The sequence below is a fragment of the Thalassophryne amazonica genome, chromosome 19 (assembly GCF_902500255.1).
Source record: "Thalassophryne amazonica chromosome 19, fThaAma1.1, whole genome shotgun sequence".
In the NCBI taxonomy this organism is placed as follows: domain Eukaryota; kingdom Metazoa; phylum Chordata; class Actinopteri; order Batrachoidiformes; family Batrachoididae; genus Thalassophryne; species Thalassophryne amazonica.
The window spans coordinates 55817174-55835061 of record NC_047121.1 but is presented as its reverse complement, the minus strand read 5'-3'; the positions used below and the strand labels follow the sequence as shown (position 1 = coordinate 55835061).

General features: G+C 40.1%; 1 protein-coding gene across 1 annotated transcript in view; it reads right to left on the bottom strand.

Annotated features, from left to right (window-relative positions):
* Positions 1 to 15874: 15874 nt before the first annotated feature.
* clic4 (chloride intracellular channel 4) overlaps positions 15875 to 17888 on the bottom strand; it is a 37338-nt gene continuing 35324 nt past the window's right edge. The window contains exon 6 of the mRNA XM_034159482.1: positions 15875 to 16386. Coding sequence (XP_034015373.1) covers positions 16222 to 16386 — 165 coding nt within the window. The 3' untranslated portion in view covers positions 15875 to 16221. The remainder of the gene's footprint in view (positions 16387 to 17888) is intronic.

The following is a 17888-nucleotide window of genomic DNA, read 5'->3' as shown; positions in this document are numbered from 1 at the left end:
GGTGAGGAAGCCTTTCTGGGCTGCCCAAGGGGGTCCACCACAGTCCCCTATCTCCCCACCACAGTAGCCACCAAGCCCCGGAGAGGGAAAGCCACCCCGCCACATTTTAATGAGGGTTAAAGTAAACAATGTGACTGGTTGACTGCAGGCACTGCAGCAGAACTGTTACTCAGTGGTCTGGTGGCTGATGCCACAAAGAACTCCACCATGAACACTACACGTACGTTAACCCCTCTACGTCTCAGATAATCACTGATACAGTTTGCCATAGAGGCAAAAGAAGAGAGCCGCTTCCAAAGCAGGATAAATACTAAAAAGCTGGAGTTAAATCCAATTAAACCACAAAGCATGTGTGGGGCGATGAATAGATATAACACTGCTCTGTAAAATAATATGGGATATATTTGGGGATAGGTTATCATAACCCCACTCATACATTTGATTACACTAGTTACTGATTGAAAAAAAGGGTTAGTCTCTATAGCCACAGTTACAAAGATATCCTAGAAAATGTTTGCCAGAATATTTCTGCACTGGACCTTGACCTTTGACTAATCTGCTCCAAAGGCTATCAACCTGAGACACTTAACCTATGGTGGCTGATAGTGGCCACAACACTTCCAAATAAAAACAACACAGCAAATGCAGCAAACATTTACAAAATATAACAAGCCAATACTCAGCTGAGGTTCCCGGTTATTATGCTGATATGCAAATGTGATGAGTACATGCAGGATTTAAGAGATAATCGTGGGTGTTGAAAAGAAGACTACTACAGAATGATGTGACAGACAGAGGCAGTTTTAGTGAAGAGCAGAAATCACTGCTGAAATTGAAGTGCATGGGTACTGTTAAATGTAATTATTACTTCAGACCAAAATGTGTGAAGCAAAGTGAAAGTAACCATTTCTGGGGTCAGATGGTGTATTTTTTTTCACTAATTGTCATGTTTGACCTTGACCTTGAGGTCCAAGGTCAAACAGTCAGGTCAAGGGAGTCAGGATGCATAATTTCCTATCGGTGTTCAATACAAATGTCAACTGCAGAAGTGTTATTTGGAGAGATAAAGTGACAATGGCTTTGTCGCCCATTATTTTGGATGACCTTGGAAATCTGGAGCAAGGTCATATGCCTGGATGTCACATTTGTGTCTGTGTACAATACAGTATGGGTGTGTACCAAGTATGCAAGTGGTAGTCTAAGTGGAAGCAAGTGGAAATCTAGAGGCCTCAAAACGTGACGGCTGGACAGACACACGGACAGAATCCATTTCAATGGTCCCTCTTATTTCATGGCAGGGGACAATGACAGGGTTTGTTTGTTTGTTTTAATCTATTATGTGGCTGTATCATATGATTTGTTTGTGACTTCATTTTGAAGTCATTCATGCCAAACAACCACAAAAATTTTGCTGATCAATGGATCATTCATCTATGCATCTTGGATGTTGAACTCGCACACAAAAAATTTTTGTTAGCATTGCTGCCTCACAGCAAGAAGGTCATGGGTTTGATTCCCACCTGTGGCCTTTCTGTGTGGAGTTTGCATGTTCTTCCCGTGTTTGCATGGGTTTCCTCCGGATGCTCCGGTTTCCTACCACATTCAAAGACATGTAGGTTAGGTGGGTTGTAAATTTTATAATTGTCCAAGTCTCCCTTGCAGAAGAGATCTCGATCTTAATGGGACTAAGCTGTTTAAATAAAGGTTAAATTAAAATTAAATCTTGGCTGGTGTGACGTGGGTTTGGCCATGAACCCAGGAACAAAGAATAATATCATTTACCGTAATGCCTTTTGGCGTGTGCGCCAGTTAACGTGCAAACCTTTAGAATTAGTGCCTTACTAAAAAATATGTGATAGTTTCACTTTGTAAAAATGAAACTAGTTGCAGTTAATGTCAATAAACTGTCCAGATTTTTTTTATGTTTTATGATTAAAACCATGAGTGAAACTGGTTGGAGGGTTCTCTAAGGGCAATCGTGACGCATTTGTGTTTATCATCTGATCATAATTGACACATAAGTTGTTAAAAGTTTGCCAATGTATAATTATAAACTGTAAAGGTACTTACTCATAAGCTATAAACCAGTGAAATATATAAAAAGGGAGGTCTGGATGCAAAAAACTTCTATTTTTGAATTCTTACAAATAATTATTGCCTGATTTACACCTGCTCCACACTGGATACAGTACATCCAGAAAGTGTTCACAGCGCTACACTTTTTCAATATTTTATGTTAGAGTTTTATTCCAAAATGTATGAAATTCATTTTCTCCTGAAGCGACACCCTCACCTTTTCTGGCTACTGAAGAGAGTACAACCTCTCCAGAAAGACAAAATAAGTACCATTCTCATTGAGAAATACATCTCATTAAAGCAGTGGTGTCTGAAGTATTCCAGTAATGGCTGAGAGGGTGCAGGTTTTCTTTGCAGCCACTGGGTCCACCAGGTGATTTCACTGATTTACATCACTTTGAGCAGATGGGATGAGTTCATCAGCGAAGACTCAGAGGGGAATGATGACACTGGCACACCAGTCATGTCTGAAATTTGCAAGCAAAGCCTGAAGAGACGAATTGCAGTAGGCAGCAATCTTGACATGAGCCTGGATGAGGAAATTGGCTAAACTGAAATGACCAAAACATCTAGCCATCCAGCCATGACTGACTGCAACACGGATATGCAATCTTGGGTTGCCGAAATCCTAGCTGAGAGCAGAGGCCGTGTGTCCCAGGATGGTGACAGCGATAATCTGCATTATCTAATCAGGATGTGGTCCTACCTGCCTCTCTGGATTGCTGTTTTGACACCACATTTTGCAGGCACTAAGGCAGTTCTGCTAATGTTGAAGCAGAGTTTAAGAACCTGAAACGTGGCCTTTTCAAACATGACAACCTGCCCATACACCTGGACCATTCTGTAAGCAGACACTTGAGTTACACTGAGGGACAGATGTGGCTATCCTCTGCTTCTGTCTTGGAAAACAAAAACAGCAAAGACACAGAGCCAGACACTGACACGTCTCTAGTTATCAGTGATGGTGAAGAAGGGGCAGCAGCAGAGACCCCCGAAATTCAGAATCACCTGGAAGACTGGAGAGGTCTGGCTGTACCACCAAAAAAGAGAAAGACTTATCTCATCCCAATCCCAGAGTGGCTTCATGCTGACACAGCTCCTAAAAAAGGAGAGATGCAGATTGGCGTTCTCCCAAATGGAAATGTATCTAAACCTTTTAAGGGTGACAAGTCAACTATAAATCTAACAAACATGTGCATTCGACTTATTCTGTCAGTGTCTCAGCTGTGCATTCTGCGACAGTGAAAATTTCAGAAACCACATCAATGGTCACAAGGAAAAAAAATCTAAATATTTCAATTGGTTGCAAGCGCTGTGACAAAGGGAGTGCAACCCTGATGCCTACAGACAGAGGGCAGGAATTCTGCTACACATTTTTAGCTTCGACAAGCTAAAATCAGGGGCAAAGTAAGTAAATGCAGCACATTCATCACCTACATAATAAACAAATTAATAAGTCACTCCCCAAGTTTTGTAATGGACATCCAGTGCTCAAACTTGGAATGCTCAAGAAAGACTCCGTGCATCAGAGAAGTTCCCCTTGCATCTGTTGAATGAAGGATTCTGGAAAGAGAGGGCATCAAGGGACTCCAGGCAGCACTTGTGGGAGCGTGCGACTGAATCCCTCAATGTGTCTACAACCTCTGATGACATCGGCAGTACCAGAGCAATCAACAGACCCTTCTACAACTGAGGAGTCCTGCAGTGGTCAACCACAGTTACACCACTGGAGCAGCACTATCCATTGAGAAAGGTTACTTGCTGCAAGAGCTTCCCCTCAACATCACCTTCTGCAATGACACGTTCATTCTGAGGAGTGTTGTAGCGTTTACAGAGAAGCTCTCGGACATTACATGGCCTACTGCAGGAGGTCGTTCTCAGTGTGGGAGTGCTATGACAACCTCTCCAGGTGGGTTTCTATGGTGTTTGAAACACATAATGTGATACCACATGTTGTGTTTTACACAAAGGAGTAGCTTGAGTGTGTAAATAAGTGTGAACTGCAGCACTGTGCAAGCCACTACCCTGAAGGTATGCTTGGTATTCTATGCTCATGTATTTTGGATCAAGGATGATCACTGCAAAAACAGAAAGTTGATACGACAAATATTTTGGGGGAAATTAGCAATTTTAGCTAACTTGTAAACAATGGACATTGTGCTGCAACACACCATGGGAGTTCAAGTTTTTGAGGTTTTAAATATTGTTATTGTGATTCATGTTAGTTTAAGAGTGTTGTTAGTGTTACTGATTTATTGTGTTTTTGTAGTTCAATTGGTTTGGTCAGTTTAGTTAAGTGTTATGTTGCTGTTAACATGAGTGAGTTAAATCTCATGGCGGTACCATGAGTGAAACGTGTTTTTAAAAGTACCTACTTACAGCAGCTGTGCATGTGTGTATGTGACTTTTTTTCCCCTGTCTGCATATATAATAATGGTAAATGCCACACTGGCAGAACCATTTATGAATGTTAATACACATATATGCAATTTATTCTTGCAAGACAGAAGGTATGTAGTGCGTGAGAGAACGTGGTGTGCGTGTGTGATCCCCATCCGCCCTTCCTGATCAGCCTACAACATCCTACTCAAAGCCAACCGACAACTTCTATCAGGAAGGGCCAACCACCAATGCAACACAAAGACAGACAAGAACAAAAGACAAGTGGTGAAGGCAAAAACTGTGAAGTGAGTGAGACACAGAGGAGACGGGGCCCCAACCATACAACATACCAGGACAAACAACCACACATGAACAAAAAGTGACAGCAACAGTCTGTTGTCTAATTAGTGAGCATCCATACCCTAATCTAGGACAAAAGAGTCTTGATCCCCTTGAGAGCACCCAAAACTGAATTGTGGTGATGACCACAAACACGCAACCATCCACACACAGAGACCCAAATCACAGCTAAATATCCGATCACTACTGTGGCTGGTATGTTGGGCCAAGACAAAAGTACAGAACCTTACCATATGACATGGACCACTCCAGCACGTCAGAAGCCACGCAGCCGACTGCAAGCAACGACGGAATGCGTATGCGACTTCGATCACAAACTGTGGACAGCTGACAATTTGGTATGCTTATGTATTCTGGGTCAAGGATGAACGCTGAAAAAATGGAATGCTGATAGGACTAATATTTTTGGAGAAGCTATGGATAATGGCCAACAACACTAAACAATGGACGTTGCTAACTACTATCTGAACTCACACGCCATTCCAGCAGGGGGCGGTAAGCCATCTTTACAGTAAAAGTGTGAGTGCAGTGAGTGATTTTATTTAGTAAGTTCAAAGTAAGTACATAATATAATTGTAAAAACATTAAAAGTACATGGATGACACAAGAGAGTGAAAACACTTATTTCCATTGTGGTACATTTAAGAAAGAACCTAAACAATTTATAAATACATTAAGAAAGTAAATTAAGTTTAAAAACATATAATTAACAGGAAATAAAAGGGCTGAGTTCTTCTTCTAAAAATGGTTGAGGTCAAATGTTGTAAAAACATTCTGGACTCGCACACCAACTCATTATACAAGCTTTGCTTAATTTATTATCACCCTTGAAAAACGTCAGCCACCAATTTTATAAACACTACCCAATCTAGAGCCCATGGATCCCCACGGGCAAGATGCTAGTATTATTTAACAGGCTGTTTATTTGAGATATGACACATTGTTCCTTTAGGCTACCTCGGGTACTTTGCATAGATTTGATCTGTAACAAAAGTTGATCCTGTAGTGGTTAGGCTACCACGTGGCTGGTGCTATTGTAAACTGTAAAAAGAAGCCGAATGAGAAATTTGCCTTTATGTGTTGCCTGTTCACTTTGTCACTGGTGAATGCGCTGTCAACTAAGGCATAAATAAACTCCTGATAAGAATAACGCAGACGGCCGGTAACAAACAAACAACAGCGTGTTATTGCTATTTTAATATGTTGAATGACCGGAGGGGAAGATGCGGCAGTTTGTAACCGACGTTTTGTGATAAGACAATAAACAGAAATGCATCATGAACACTCTCAGAGAATCATCCAACCAGTTTCACTCATGGTTTCATTTACAAAACAGAAAACAAATTCCGGACAGTTTATTGACACTAACTGCAACTCTTGTCATTTTTACAAAGGGAAAATATCACACATACGAGGTCTATTAGAAAAGTATCCTACCTTTTTATTTTTTTTAAAAAACTATATGGATTTGATTCATATGTTTTTACGTCAACCAAGCTTGAACCTTCGTGCGCATGCGTGAGTTTTTCCACGCCTGTCGGTGACGTCATTCGCCTGTGAGCACGCCTTGTGGGAGGAGTGGTCCAGCCCCCTCGTCGGAATTCCTTTGTCTGAGAAGTTGCTGAGAGACTGGCGCTGTGCTTCATCAAATTTTTTTCCAAAACTGTGAGGCACATCCGAGTGGATACCATTCGACAAATTAAGCTGGTTTTTCGGTTTCGGTGAAAATTTTAACGGCTGATGAGAGATTTTGGATTGGTGCCGTCGTCATCCTGTTTCAAGCTGAAAACCTCCAAATTTAAGCCTCTGTTGACCCAGGACGTCGTGAGAGAACAGAGAACTTTCAGAAGAAGTCGGGATCAGCAGTTTATCCGGACATTCCACTATTAAAGGAGATTTTTTTTTAATGAAAGACGTGCGGACGGATTGGCGCGTCAGCTCGCAGCCGGCGCAGCAGGGGTGGATCGAAGGTTTTGCAGATATGACACAGAGAAAAAACAGGATAAATACACGTGCCGATGTGGACTTCTGTAGTTTCGTTTTTACTCTGTCTTGAATTTGCAGGTTTTGGAAATCACAAATCTAAGAGATTATTTCTGTTTACCATGGCATTTTGAATATTTTATCATGTTAGCTACACAAAATGAGGCCACTTAAGGCCAAATAAAAAAAATAAGTTTATCATCCCCGCCCTACACAGGAAATTACCAAGAGTGCAAAAATTATTTCCACCGCGTGGCAAAAAGCGCTGGTGGAAATAATTTTGGGCACAGTGGAAATAATTTTGGCGGAAATAACTTCAGGCACGGCTATGCCACGTTTTTGGAGCTGCTTTTAGCGTCCGAGAATCCCTCCGCTATCAGGTGATTTTCTGTTCCGATTCAAACTACTTTATGGCACCCAAAACGGCATAGAATCCCTCCGCCAGTAGGTGATTTTCTGTTCCGAAACAACTTTATGGCACCCAAAATGGCATTTAAACATGAAAAATTAGCACCGATGCTCAATACCGAGGGCGCCGCCATGTTGAAATACCCTCTATGATGACGTCATTTGAACTAGCCAATCAGCGAGGAGATCCGGTCAAATATCACTAGGTGCATGTTTGCCATATCAGGCAAAATACACTATCAATTTATTTTTAATGTCTTCTCACAGCCCACCAGGGGGCCATGACCCACGCTTTGGGAATCACTAAGTTATAAAGTTAATGCACTACAACGCAATCACATAAAATTAAAAGATAAATAAGAATAAACTCTTACCGTGAGCAGAGCCGAACGAGTCAACTTGTCTTTGAATTAAAGTGCTGCAGAACATCCTTTTCTTTCACCTCTGTGTTAGTTTCTTTTGGGGACACTTTTTCAGACACACTTTCCGTCATATATTGCTTCTGCGCTAATCCGTAATAAATGCACCTCAAAGCTGAGACGTGTTTTTGAGGCTCGGTGTCGGAGAGTTAACGAGCCGCTAGCTTTGACGCTAACTGTGCTGTCGTCATGGAGACCACCTGGTCTCTCTGCTAGCTTAATTAGCTAAACCACCTGTTGAATCACGAACAAACATCTGACTACTTCTTCAAACATGAAGCTGGTCATACATATAGTGGAAACAAACAAATGTGTGTGTGTGTGTGTGTCCAAGTAAATTCTGCGATTTGATAGAATTGGAGATTCTACTGGTCAGGGGCGTAGGTTTGCATATGGACCATAGGGACAAGTCACAACCAATATTTTGGGATGGCAAAATAGTCCCTACCAATATTTAGCAGTTTTTATATAACAAAATCATTCACTATTTTTTTTGCGAACTCGATACTATAATTTTAGTCGTCACGTTTTGTGTTTTCGACGTGCCAGAGTGACAGGGTTACCCATGTTGCAATTTCATTGGCTCACGTTCTTCTCACATGGACGTAAACAAAGCGCATCTCGTGGTGGCAGGGCAGTGCTTCATTTGTAAAGTGGGAGGTCCCGGAGCGCAGAGGATGGGTGGCTCCGGTGCAGAAAAACAAGAAGGGCGGGGGGGCTTGCCAACAATGCTGTGCGCCACACTTAAAATAAACTGCACACCCACACAAACACGCACACACACATTCACAAATGACACTAACATCCTGCCTTTTCCTCAAAAATTACTACATTTATGTTTGCTGTCTGTCTCTGTACTTTTCTGTCACTTTTGCGCTCTTTTTCATACTTTTCCCTCGTTTCAAAAGTCACCGAACGCATTTTACCGTAATATATGCAACATATAGCATACTGTTGGAAAGCACGGGTTCTTGGCTTGCTGTCAGTGTTGAAATTTTTCAGAATGAGGGCTTACATGAGAACTTACGGTAATGAGAATCAGCGGCGCACTAGTGTGAAACTTCCGTGTTTTTCCTCTGCGTTATGACATCACAGGCTTACGTTTACCGTAATACACCATATATATCATTGGAAATCCCTTTTTTTTTAATTAGGTTGCCAGATATCTACAACTGCATTATTGATGAAGAGAATAGATTATACATCTTGGTTGCAAAAACTTTTTTTTTTTTTGTTAGCTCCACAAGTATTTTTTTTGTTGTTGTCTTGTTCTCTCAGGTGTAGGCCTATAGAATAGATTTGTGATTTTGGGTGCAATTTTGTTATTTAAGCTATTTGTTTGTTTGCCTACACACTTAATATTGTAAATAAAGTGTTAAATTATTCAGCATTATGTCGTCATGTGTTATGTATTATGCTGTACTTGTGCGTCTAATGGTATGAGTGGGTTAGGGGGTGGTGGTGGTGGGCAGGGGGACCGGGGGAGGGGGTGGTATTGTCCCTACCAAAGCTGAGACCAAACCTACGCCCTTGCTACTGGTACAGACTGCGATCTGAGACTCTACACTAGCAATTTCCGAATTGCAGACTCTACTTCATGTGTGTGTGTGTGTGTGTGTGTGTGTGTGTGTGTGTGTGTGTGTGTGTGTGTGTGTGTGTGTGTGTGTGTGTGTGTGTGTGTGTGTGTGTGTGTTTAAGAGTTCAGATTCAAAACCCACTAAGTCCAAATTTTTCGTCAAAGCCAACAAAATATTAAAGAATTTGAACATACCATTTTCATTTCATGGGCAGGCATCTGTAAAAACTAAGCTATTTTCATTTAAATTTTAATTTTAAATGCCATTTTGTCCGAATTTAAGAAAAAAAAATATTTGCGTCTAAAACATACTTGTATAACTTAAGAAATTCAGCAAATGGTTGAAATATGTGTACATGGGGGCCAAAAGGCCATGATATCGACATTTTACGACCAATTAAAGGATTATGACTAATATTGATTGTGATATAATTTTTCAGAAGACTCATAGATATTAACCAGTAATCAATTTTTGACCATCTGGGGAATTCCTTATTTGACCATTTATATTGCTGGCCATTTGGAAACATCTTCTTCCAAATATCAACCAAGCCCAACATGAAGCATTGGAGTATTGAGTTTGGCAAAGAGAATGTTCTTCTCCACAGTACGGTTGCAGCCATAGATGTTAACAATAAAATTAAAGCTATTTATGAATATTTTCATTGTAATAGAAGTGTACAGCAGTACCATTATTTGCATCCAAAATATCCCCAGTTTCTTAACCCAGGTGACCAAAGTGTTTTCTCTTTGTGACTGCCAAAAATTTAAATCATTGAGAGCAGTACAAGGTAGAGCAGATGACAAAAAGTTTCTCAAATGCTTTTTAAGTTCTGCAACAGATCAATAAGCTAACATCAAAAACAAGAGCATATGAGAAATATCTTTAAAGTGTGGGGCTTTTTTGTCTCCAATGACAAGAGGGAAGAAAAGAATGAAACGAATTTTCCTGCAAAAAGAATTAAAAATACTTCAGCCAACTGACTCCATTAACACAAAGGAAAACATGACCATATTGATCTTTGGAAGGAGAAAAAAATAGTCACTGGTTTAATATTAATTGTGAATGGCACTTAATAGGAATATTGAATTTGAAAATGAACAAAACATAAGGCAGTGCGCCATCTACTGTCAGTTATCAGCAGTCTCCAAGTACAGTAGTGTTCAGAATAATAGTAGTGCTATGTGACTAAAAAGTTTAATCCAGGTTTTGAGTATATTTCTTATCGTTAATGGGAAACAAGGTACCAGTAGATTCAGTAGATTCTCACAAATCCAACAAGACCAAGAATTCATGATATGCACACTCTTAAGGCAATGAAATAGGGTTATTAGTAAAAAAAAAACAAAAAAGTAGAAAAGGGGGTATTCACAATAATAGTAGGGTGATTCTTAGACTACGGGCACTTATGTCCTTTGATCATATTGTATAAAAAACAGAAAAAAGGGGAAATTTCACACTTTTATAGTTATCTATACAATGAAAGTGTGTTAAGAAAATTGTTCTAGTAGTCTATGATGACTTTTTCACCTTTTTTCAGCATCATTATATGCAAATATTGCCATTTTGTGCTTGTCCCACACCCAGACTTTTGATCTTCAATGATAAAAATGAATGGCAAAGAAACGTTTTTTCTAATGTTTTAAAATATCTCTGAATAAAATATCAGTAAAATAATCAAAACATAATTGGCGTATTCAATGTCATACAACTGTTGTGATTTTTTTTTAAACAAAATGTAGTTGTCCCACACTATTGCCGTAATTTCCACCACAACACTGTAATGTCCCTTTAAACAGTTTGTATGAAAGATTGTTTGGGTAGTTTCTATGGAGATAAACAGTGACATCAGAGCACATGTATATAGCGCCAAATCACAACAAACAGTTGTCCCAAGGTGCTTTATATTGTAAGGCAATGGTGTGGTGGAAATTACATTTACAAGGCCAATAGTGCCCGTAGTTAAAGAATCACCCAGTAGCATCTACTGTTGACGCTACAAACTCAAAACTATTATGTTCAAACTGCTTTTTTAGCAATTCTGTGAATCGCTAAACTAGTAGTTAGTTGTATAACCACAGTTTGTCATGATTTCTTCACATCTGCGAGGCATAAATTTTGGTTTGGAACCAAGATTTTGCTCATTTACTAGTGTGCTTGGGGTCACTGTCTTGTTGAAACACCCATTTCAAGGGCATGTCCTCTTCAGCATAAGGCAACATGACCTCCAAGTATTTTGACATATCCAAACTGATCCATGATACCTGGTATGCGATATATAGGCCCAACACCATAGTAGGAGAAACATGCCCATATCATGATGCTTGCACCACCATGCTTCACTGTGAACTGTGGCTTGAATTCAGAGTTTGGGGGGCATCTCACAAACTGTCTGCGGCCCTTGGACCCAAAAAGAACAATTTTACTCTCATCAGTCCACAAAATATTCCTCCATTTCTCTTTAGGCCAGTTGATGTGTTTTTTGGCAAATTGTAACCTCTTCTGCACGTCTTATTTAACAGAGGGACTTTGCGGGAGATTCTTGCACATAAATTAGCTTCACACAGGCGTCTTCTAACTGTCACAGCACTTACAGGTAACTCCAGACTGTCTTTGATCATCCTGGAGCTGATCAGTGGGTGAGCCTTTGCCATTCTGGTTATTCTTCTATCCATTTTGATGGTTTTCCGTTTTCTTCCACGCATTTTTTTTTTTTGTCCATTTTAAAGCATTGGAGATCATTGTAGATGAACATATAATTTTTTGCACCTGTGTATAAGTTTTCCCCTCTCCAGTCAACTTTTTAATCAAACTACACTGTTCTTCTGAACAATGTCTTGAACGTCCCATTTTCCTCAGGCTTTCAAAGAGAAAAGCATGTTCAACAGGTGCTGGCTTCATCCTTAAATAGGGGACACCTGATTCACACCTGTTTGTTCCACAAAATTGACAAACTCACTGACTGAATGCCACACTACTATTATTGTGAACACCCCCTTTTCTACTTTTTTTTTTTTACTAATAGCCCAATTTCATAGCCTTTAGAGTGTGCATATCATGAATGCTTGGTCTTGTTGGATTTGTGAGAATCTACTGGTACCTTGTTTCCCATGTAACAATAAGAAATATACTCAAAACCTGGATTCATCTTTTTAGTCACATAGCACTATTATTCTGAACACTACTGTAAGTTTGTTCCTTTGGCCATGAAAAACTGCAACCCCCCCCCCCCAAAAGAAAAAAAAAAAAACACACCACAGTTACTACCATATAACCTTGTTATGGTGTGTACCATCACCCTAACAGTGGGTTCTGTGACCCCTACTTTCGTCCATCACTTTCCAACATGAGCACTTGTTGCTGGAATTCTAGGCCTCACCTTCATCATTCCCTAAAACCGACTAATGACTGTCTGACGGCTGTGTTGTGTCTCCTCTGTGTATGGGTGCATGCCACGCTCTCCAAAAACACTGTCTGGGTTTGAAACTTGAAACTTTAATGACTGGGACAGCATCCAAAAACTGGTTACCCCCACACCTTCGACTGTTCTCTTGTGAAACATCGACTCTTCAGTCGTGTAGATTAGACTCATTTGTTCATTACAAATGTAGAGGGTTACAAACAAAGGTGTGGTACCCACCACGTCCGGCTGTGATCCACATCTACTTGGGTGGTCCAGGAGCCTGAAACCACAATGGGTCCAGTTTTAGCTGGGTTCACCTCTGCAAGAAGTAATATTTGAAAGAAAAAAAAAGTTAAGTTGCTGTTCAGCAACCCATGTAGGCATTATGATGTCATAAAGACCTCTAGTCTAAAACCCCTCCTGCAGTCATAACTGCAGTATGTGCAACTCACTCAACTTTCTTTTGGTCCAAGACATTTTATTCTCAGTCCCCAACAATAAAAGGATGGTCATAAATCAGAGAGCTTAAAGTTTATTTCTGTCAACATTGTGTTTAAAAAAAATAATAATAATAATAATGCCATGACAGATCCCGAAGAAGAAAAGATTCTTCGCACAATGTTATACCATAATGAAAATGCTCTTCGAACCTTTGCAAAACAGGCGGGGGGAACAATTCTGCAATATTCCGACATTCCGGCCTCAAAATTGAGCTGAAATGTATAAAAGGTACATGCTGAATTCTGAGCAATCAAAACAAATATATATACACAATTTATCAAGTTTCATAAAAGTTTCAAATAAATTCAAATACACTGAAATTGAATTCATAATGTCTGGGGGAAAAAGGCAAATGGAGAAAATAGGAAGTTCTGTTTCATACTCACAAAGCACTCCCTGGAGGTTCAGGAACCAGAAAACATTCACTGAGATCGATCTACAAACTGAATCAGCTACTTATGCCAACATTGTAAGTTTATTCTGTCAGAAATATCTTTAATGTCGCCACTCCTCATTTGCTACAAAGAGGTTAAGAGCGTTTTGGTTTCAAGGACTTCATTCATTTAAAGAACCGGAGTCGTTTCATCCGCAGGAAGACTAGAAAATGTTCCCGTTTTCGAAGTGTTAAACAATCAGGAAGGGGGGTAAAAAAAAAAAAAAAACCAAAAAAAAAAAAAAAAAAAAAAAAAAAGAAGTTTATATCTATACTATCAGTCGTAAGTTCTTGTGACTGGTAGTATAGAGAGAGAGAGAGAGAGACACACACACACACACACACACACACACACACACACACACACACACACACACACACACACACACACACACACACACACACAAAATCTTGCTTTTTATTGCTGCTCAGTGTTTTGGCAGACATTATGGCAACGCGGTGATTCCGAAAGGCCGGCACAGACGGCTCTCTGGCCTCATTTCATAAGCTACATATGATCGTTTTAATACCTCAGGTTACGGCCGTCCTGAGTTAAAACATGCTGCGACTATTTCCTACAATTCTACTCAGTTGAGCTACATGAATTTTACCCCTTTAGAGGCAAAAACAAAATCAAAGCGCTAACATTACGTAGCCTTACTGGACAGCCATACTAAGTTCTGGCATCACGTGGCTGGGCCCTATCGGCAGGATGAGTGCCATTACTACAGGCTCCTGCTGCATTTTCACCGTGGCTAGTAATTATATACAAATATTACATGTCATATAATAAAATAGCCAAGTGTTGAGAACCATTTAAACATAGCAGAATACTTAAAGAAAAACCAAAAATAAGCTACTTGTCAAACTAGCTGTAGGATAACAAGCAAAACCAGCAAGTCTCTAAAAATCTAGTGAGGCTAGCTGGCGTAGTTTGTTGGTTAGTTGAAAGGAATGAATTTGTACAATTTGTACAATTCAGTCTTGTCTTACAACTGCAAACTATATCGATCTTGTTTGTTATCTCCAGCAGGGAGGTTATGTTTTCGGTCGCATCTGTCTGTCAGCAGGATAACTGAAAACGTTTTGAACTGATTTTGATGAAATTTTGTGGAGTGGTTGGAAATGACAAGAGGAACACGTGATTAAATTGTAGTGGTGACCCGGATCCAGATGCTAACGCGTTAGCATGTCGATGGCATTTTCAATATTAAAAGTTAGCATTAAGCAGTTGCAGCTGTCATCATGCTTGGGTGCATTTGTTTTCAAATTGTAATATTTCTTAAATTTATTTTTACCTCCACCAAGGAGGTTATGAGGTTGGAAATGACAAGAACAAGTGATTAAATTTTAGTGGTGATCCAGATCAGGATCCGGAACCCAATGCTAACGCGTTAGCATGTCTATGGCATTTTCAATGTTAAAAGTTTGCATTAAGCAGTTGCAGCTGTCATTACGTTCGGGTGCATTTGTTTTCAAATTGTAATATTTCTTAAATTTATTTTTGTTTATACATTAATAAGCTAATGATTATATACAATTTTAGAGAAAGAAAAAGATCACTGTGCCAAGGAGGGAATCTCTTTAGGGTCAGTGACTATGGCTTTGTTTAGAGAAGTGTTTCATAAATGTTAAAAAATTCATATATTTGCAGTTTAGTTGAATAATAAATTTAATTTTGTCTCATTTGTTTTTGTCTAAGCACATGCAATATCAATATCAGTGCTCAGATGACAGTAGCTTCTGGGAAAGGTGCAAGTTGCAATAAACTGTGATGCCAAGCGCTAAGGATACATGCTATCCAGTCACAGCAGATGAAACTTTTTTTTTTTTTTTTTTTTTTTTTACTACTGAGCAAACATCGTTAGACTTTAGGTTCAATGATTCCACGGCGTGTAGATGTTATGGCGTCAGTGGCCTTGGCGGAGGTTTGCACTCTGTGTGCTTCTAGTTTTTCTTTTTTTTACCGTTTATACTTGAGTGACGACCACGTAGGACAGCCCACAGCACCTCAAACGTCAACAGTACCAAGGCAAGTTCTGATTGGGTGTCAACATCAAGATTAATCACTAAATGATCACTGCGGGGGTGGTCTGTGTGAATATGCAGATTGATGGACATTACAATGAAATTTTTCTGCCAACACTCTTGTGTGACCCCGCCCCTTAAACGTCCTTACGATTCTTCAGATTCACTTCAACGGGTCAATGTTAAAGCGTCACATATGTCAACTGGGTTTGGGTTCATTTCAGCTTCTCTTCAAATCTGCTGAACCCTCAAGCCAATAAACTCCAAAACTTTAAACACCGTTTATGATGTGGGGAAAATAAGCTCTACTCAGTGTTTGATTTTATAGCAATCCATAAAAAAGATACACATCAGACAGTAACATAAAACTGAACAGCTTGTGACGTTCCATGAAGGTCACTTTTCAGCGAGTAAAGACAAAAATGAAACGTTCATCAGCAAACAAACAGAAAAACAAACTAACGCTAGTCATCGTGAGAGAAGGAACAGCGGTGACGTTTACTGAAACAACAAAAACAGAAACAAGACCAGGAAGGTTTCATACACTGGGTTTGGTCTAAGGAGGAGTTTTTCCTTTTGCATGAGCGAGCATGTCAATCTCTGCGCTGGGGGGCGGTGGAATGGGTGAGTGGGACAAAGGGGCGGGGCATCTTATTTGACCAGCCTCTTGGCTACGTCTGCGTAAGCAATCTCGATCTCCTTGTCACTGGGGCAGGTGTTGGTGAATTCCTCGCGTGTGTAAGCATTGTTCAGATACTTCCAGATGGCTGTCATCTCTTTGGGGATGTCGAAGCATCTGTACTTCTTGGCCACCACCTAGAGGACGATTTCAGAAACAAAAGAGTCTTAAACCATCTCACTGACTAGAGGTCACATGTCAAACGTGGGGGGGAAAAAGTGTGCAAAATGAATTTCTAATCTTCTGATGTCTTGCTATGATTTTGTTATCTGTGGTGCAGTTTAGACTTTCTATGTTTGTTATAATGAGGCAGAAGTTTTTATTCATTGCAGTCGGAAACAAGACGTTAGTTTACAAACTGTCTTAAATTGACTTGTACGAGGAAAACATCATGATGCTTTTCATTACACCTCGGAATCTCAAACACACAGCGGCATGACAACTGAGACATTGCTGAAATGTCATTCCTGCTCTTCCATTACAGCATTTCTAATAATTATGTTAAAATTGTAACATTTCATTAAAGTTTACATAGAAATTTTAAAAATGTTATAAAAAAAAAGACAATGTGTTATCCTCAAACTCCATAATATTCTTGTTTAACATGTCCCCAAGTACTCGGGTGGTGATTTTACACCTGTTCTGTTTGCGTGCATCTGATCCTGTCAGATTTCAGAAGTGGACCCGAGCAAGTCCTGATTAGTAGTTGGCTGTGAGACCATTTGGGAAGATCCGCTGTTGCAGACCAAACGGTCCCCCCTAAAAACTGATCCGCCTTGCCTTCACTGCGCATGCGTCATTTGGGACCACAGCAGCTCGTCTGAGACAGCAACTCTACACCCAAAGCGATCAAAGGGAATAATGGGATTATTAACCATCAGATGACAAAGTAAAACTCTTAAATCATTCTAAAGTCAGTTTTAAGCAGAAACAAGGTGATACTCTGTGATGCTTTGAAATGACCGACACGCAGTGAATGCATAAGCTAGCAGCTCACGTAGCTGCGGCTCTGATCGCTTCTTGAGTCTTTTATGATGAAAGAATGCTGAATTTATGTGGACATGATTGTTGTACAAAAGCTTCAGATATCGGTCACTGAGATAGATGACTGGAGGCAGTGTGAAGCAGAAACAAGGTGATAATCAGTGAACCACAGCTGATGCACAGAAATAACGTACAGTGAAGGCAGGGAGACAGATTTTTTTTTTTTGGGGGGGGGGGGGGGACCATTCTGTGTGTGCGTCCGATGTAAAATAAGTAGCATATCCCGATGCAGCTCTGTATCAGGGATACTGGCCAGAAGACCTTGTGTCTCATGTTGCTCAATGATAGAGATGTCCTCCTTCAGAATAAAATCCACATATGCACCCATGACAGATTTGTGCTTTAACGGCCAAGTGCATGGGCACACGTTGGTTGGTTAGTTTGGATACTTCATCATGATGGACACTGTACCTGAGCTGTGCGACTGGGGGCTGACCCATGTGGTCTGTGTGAGGTGATAAGGTTGAGGATGTTGCCATGATGGCGAGATGGTTTTGTGGTCCTCTGCTCCAGATTGTGCATATAACAGAATGCTGAAGTCACATCCAAGATCAAGACCTCCAAGAGAAGCATAACTGGTGCAAATTTGGTGGCC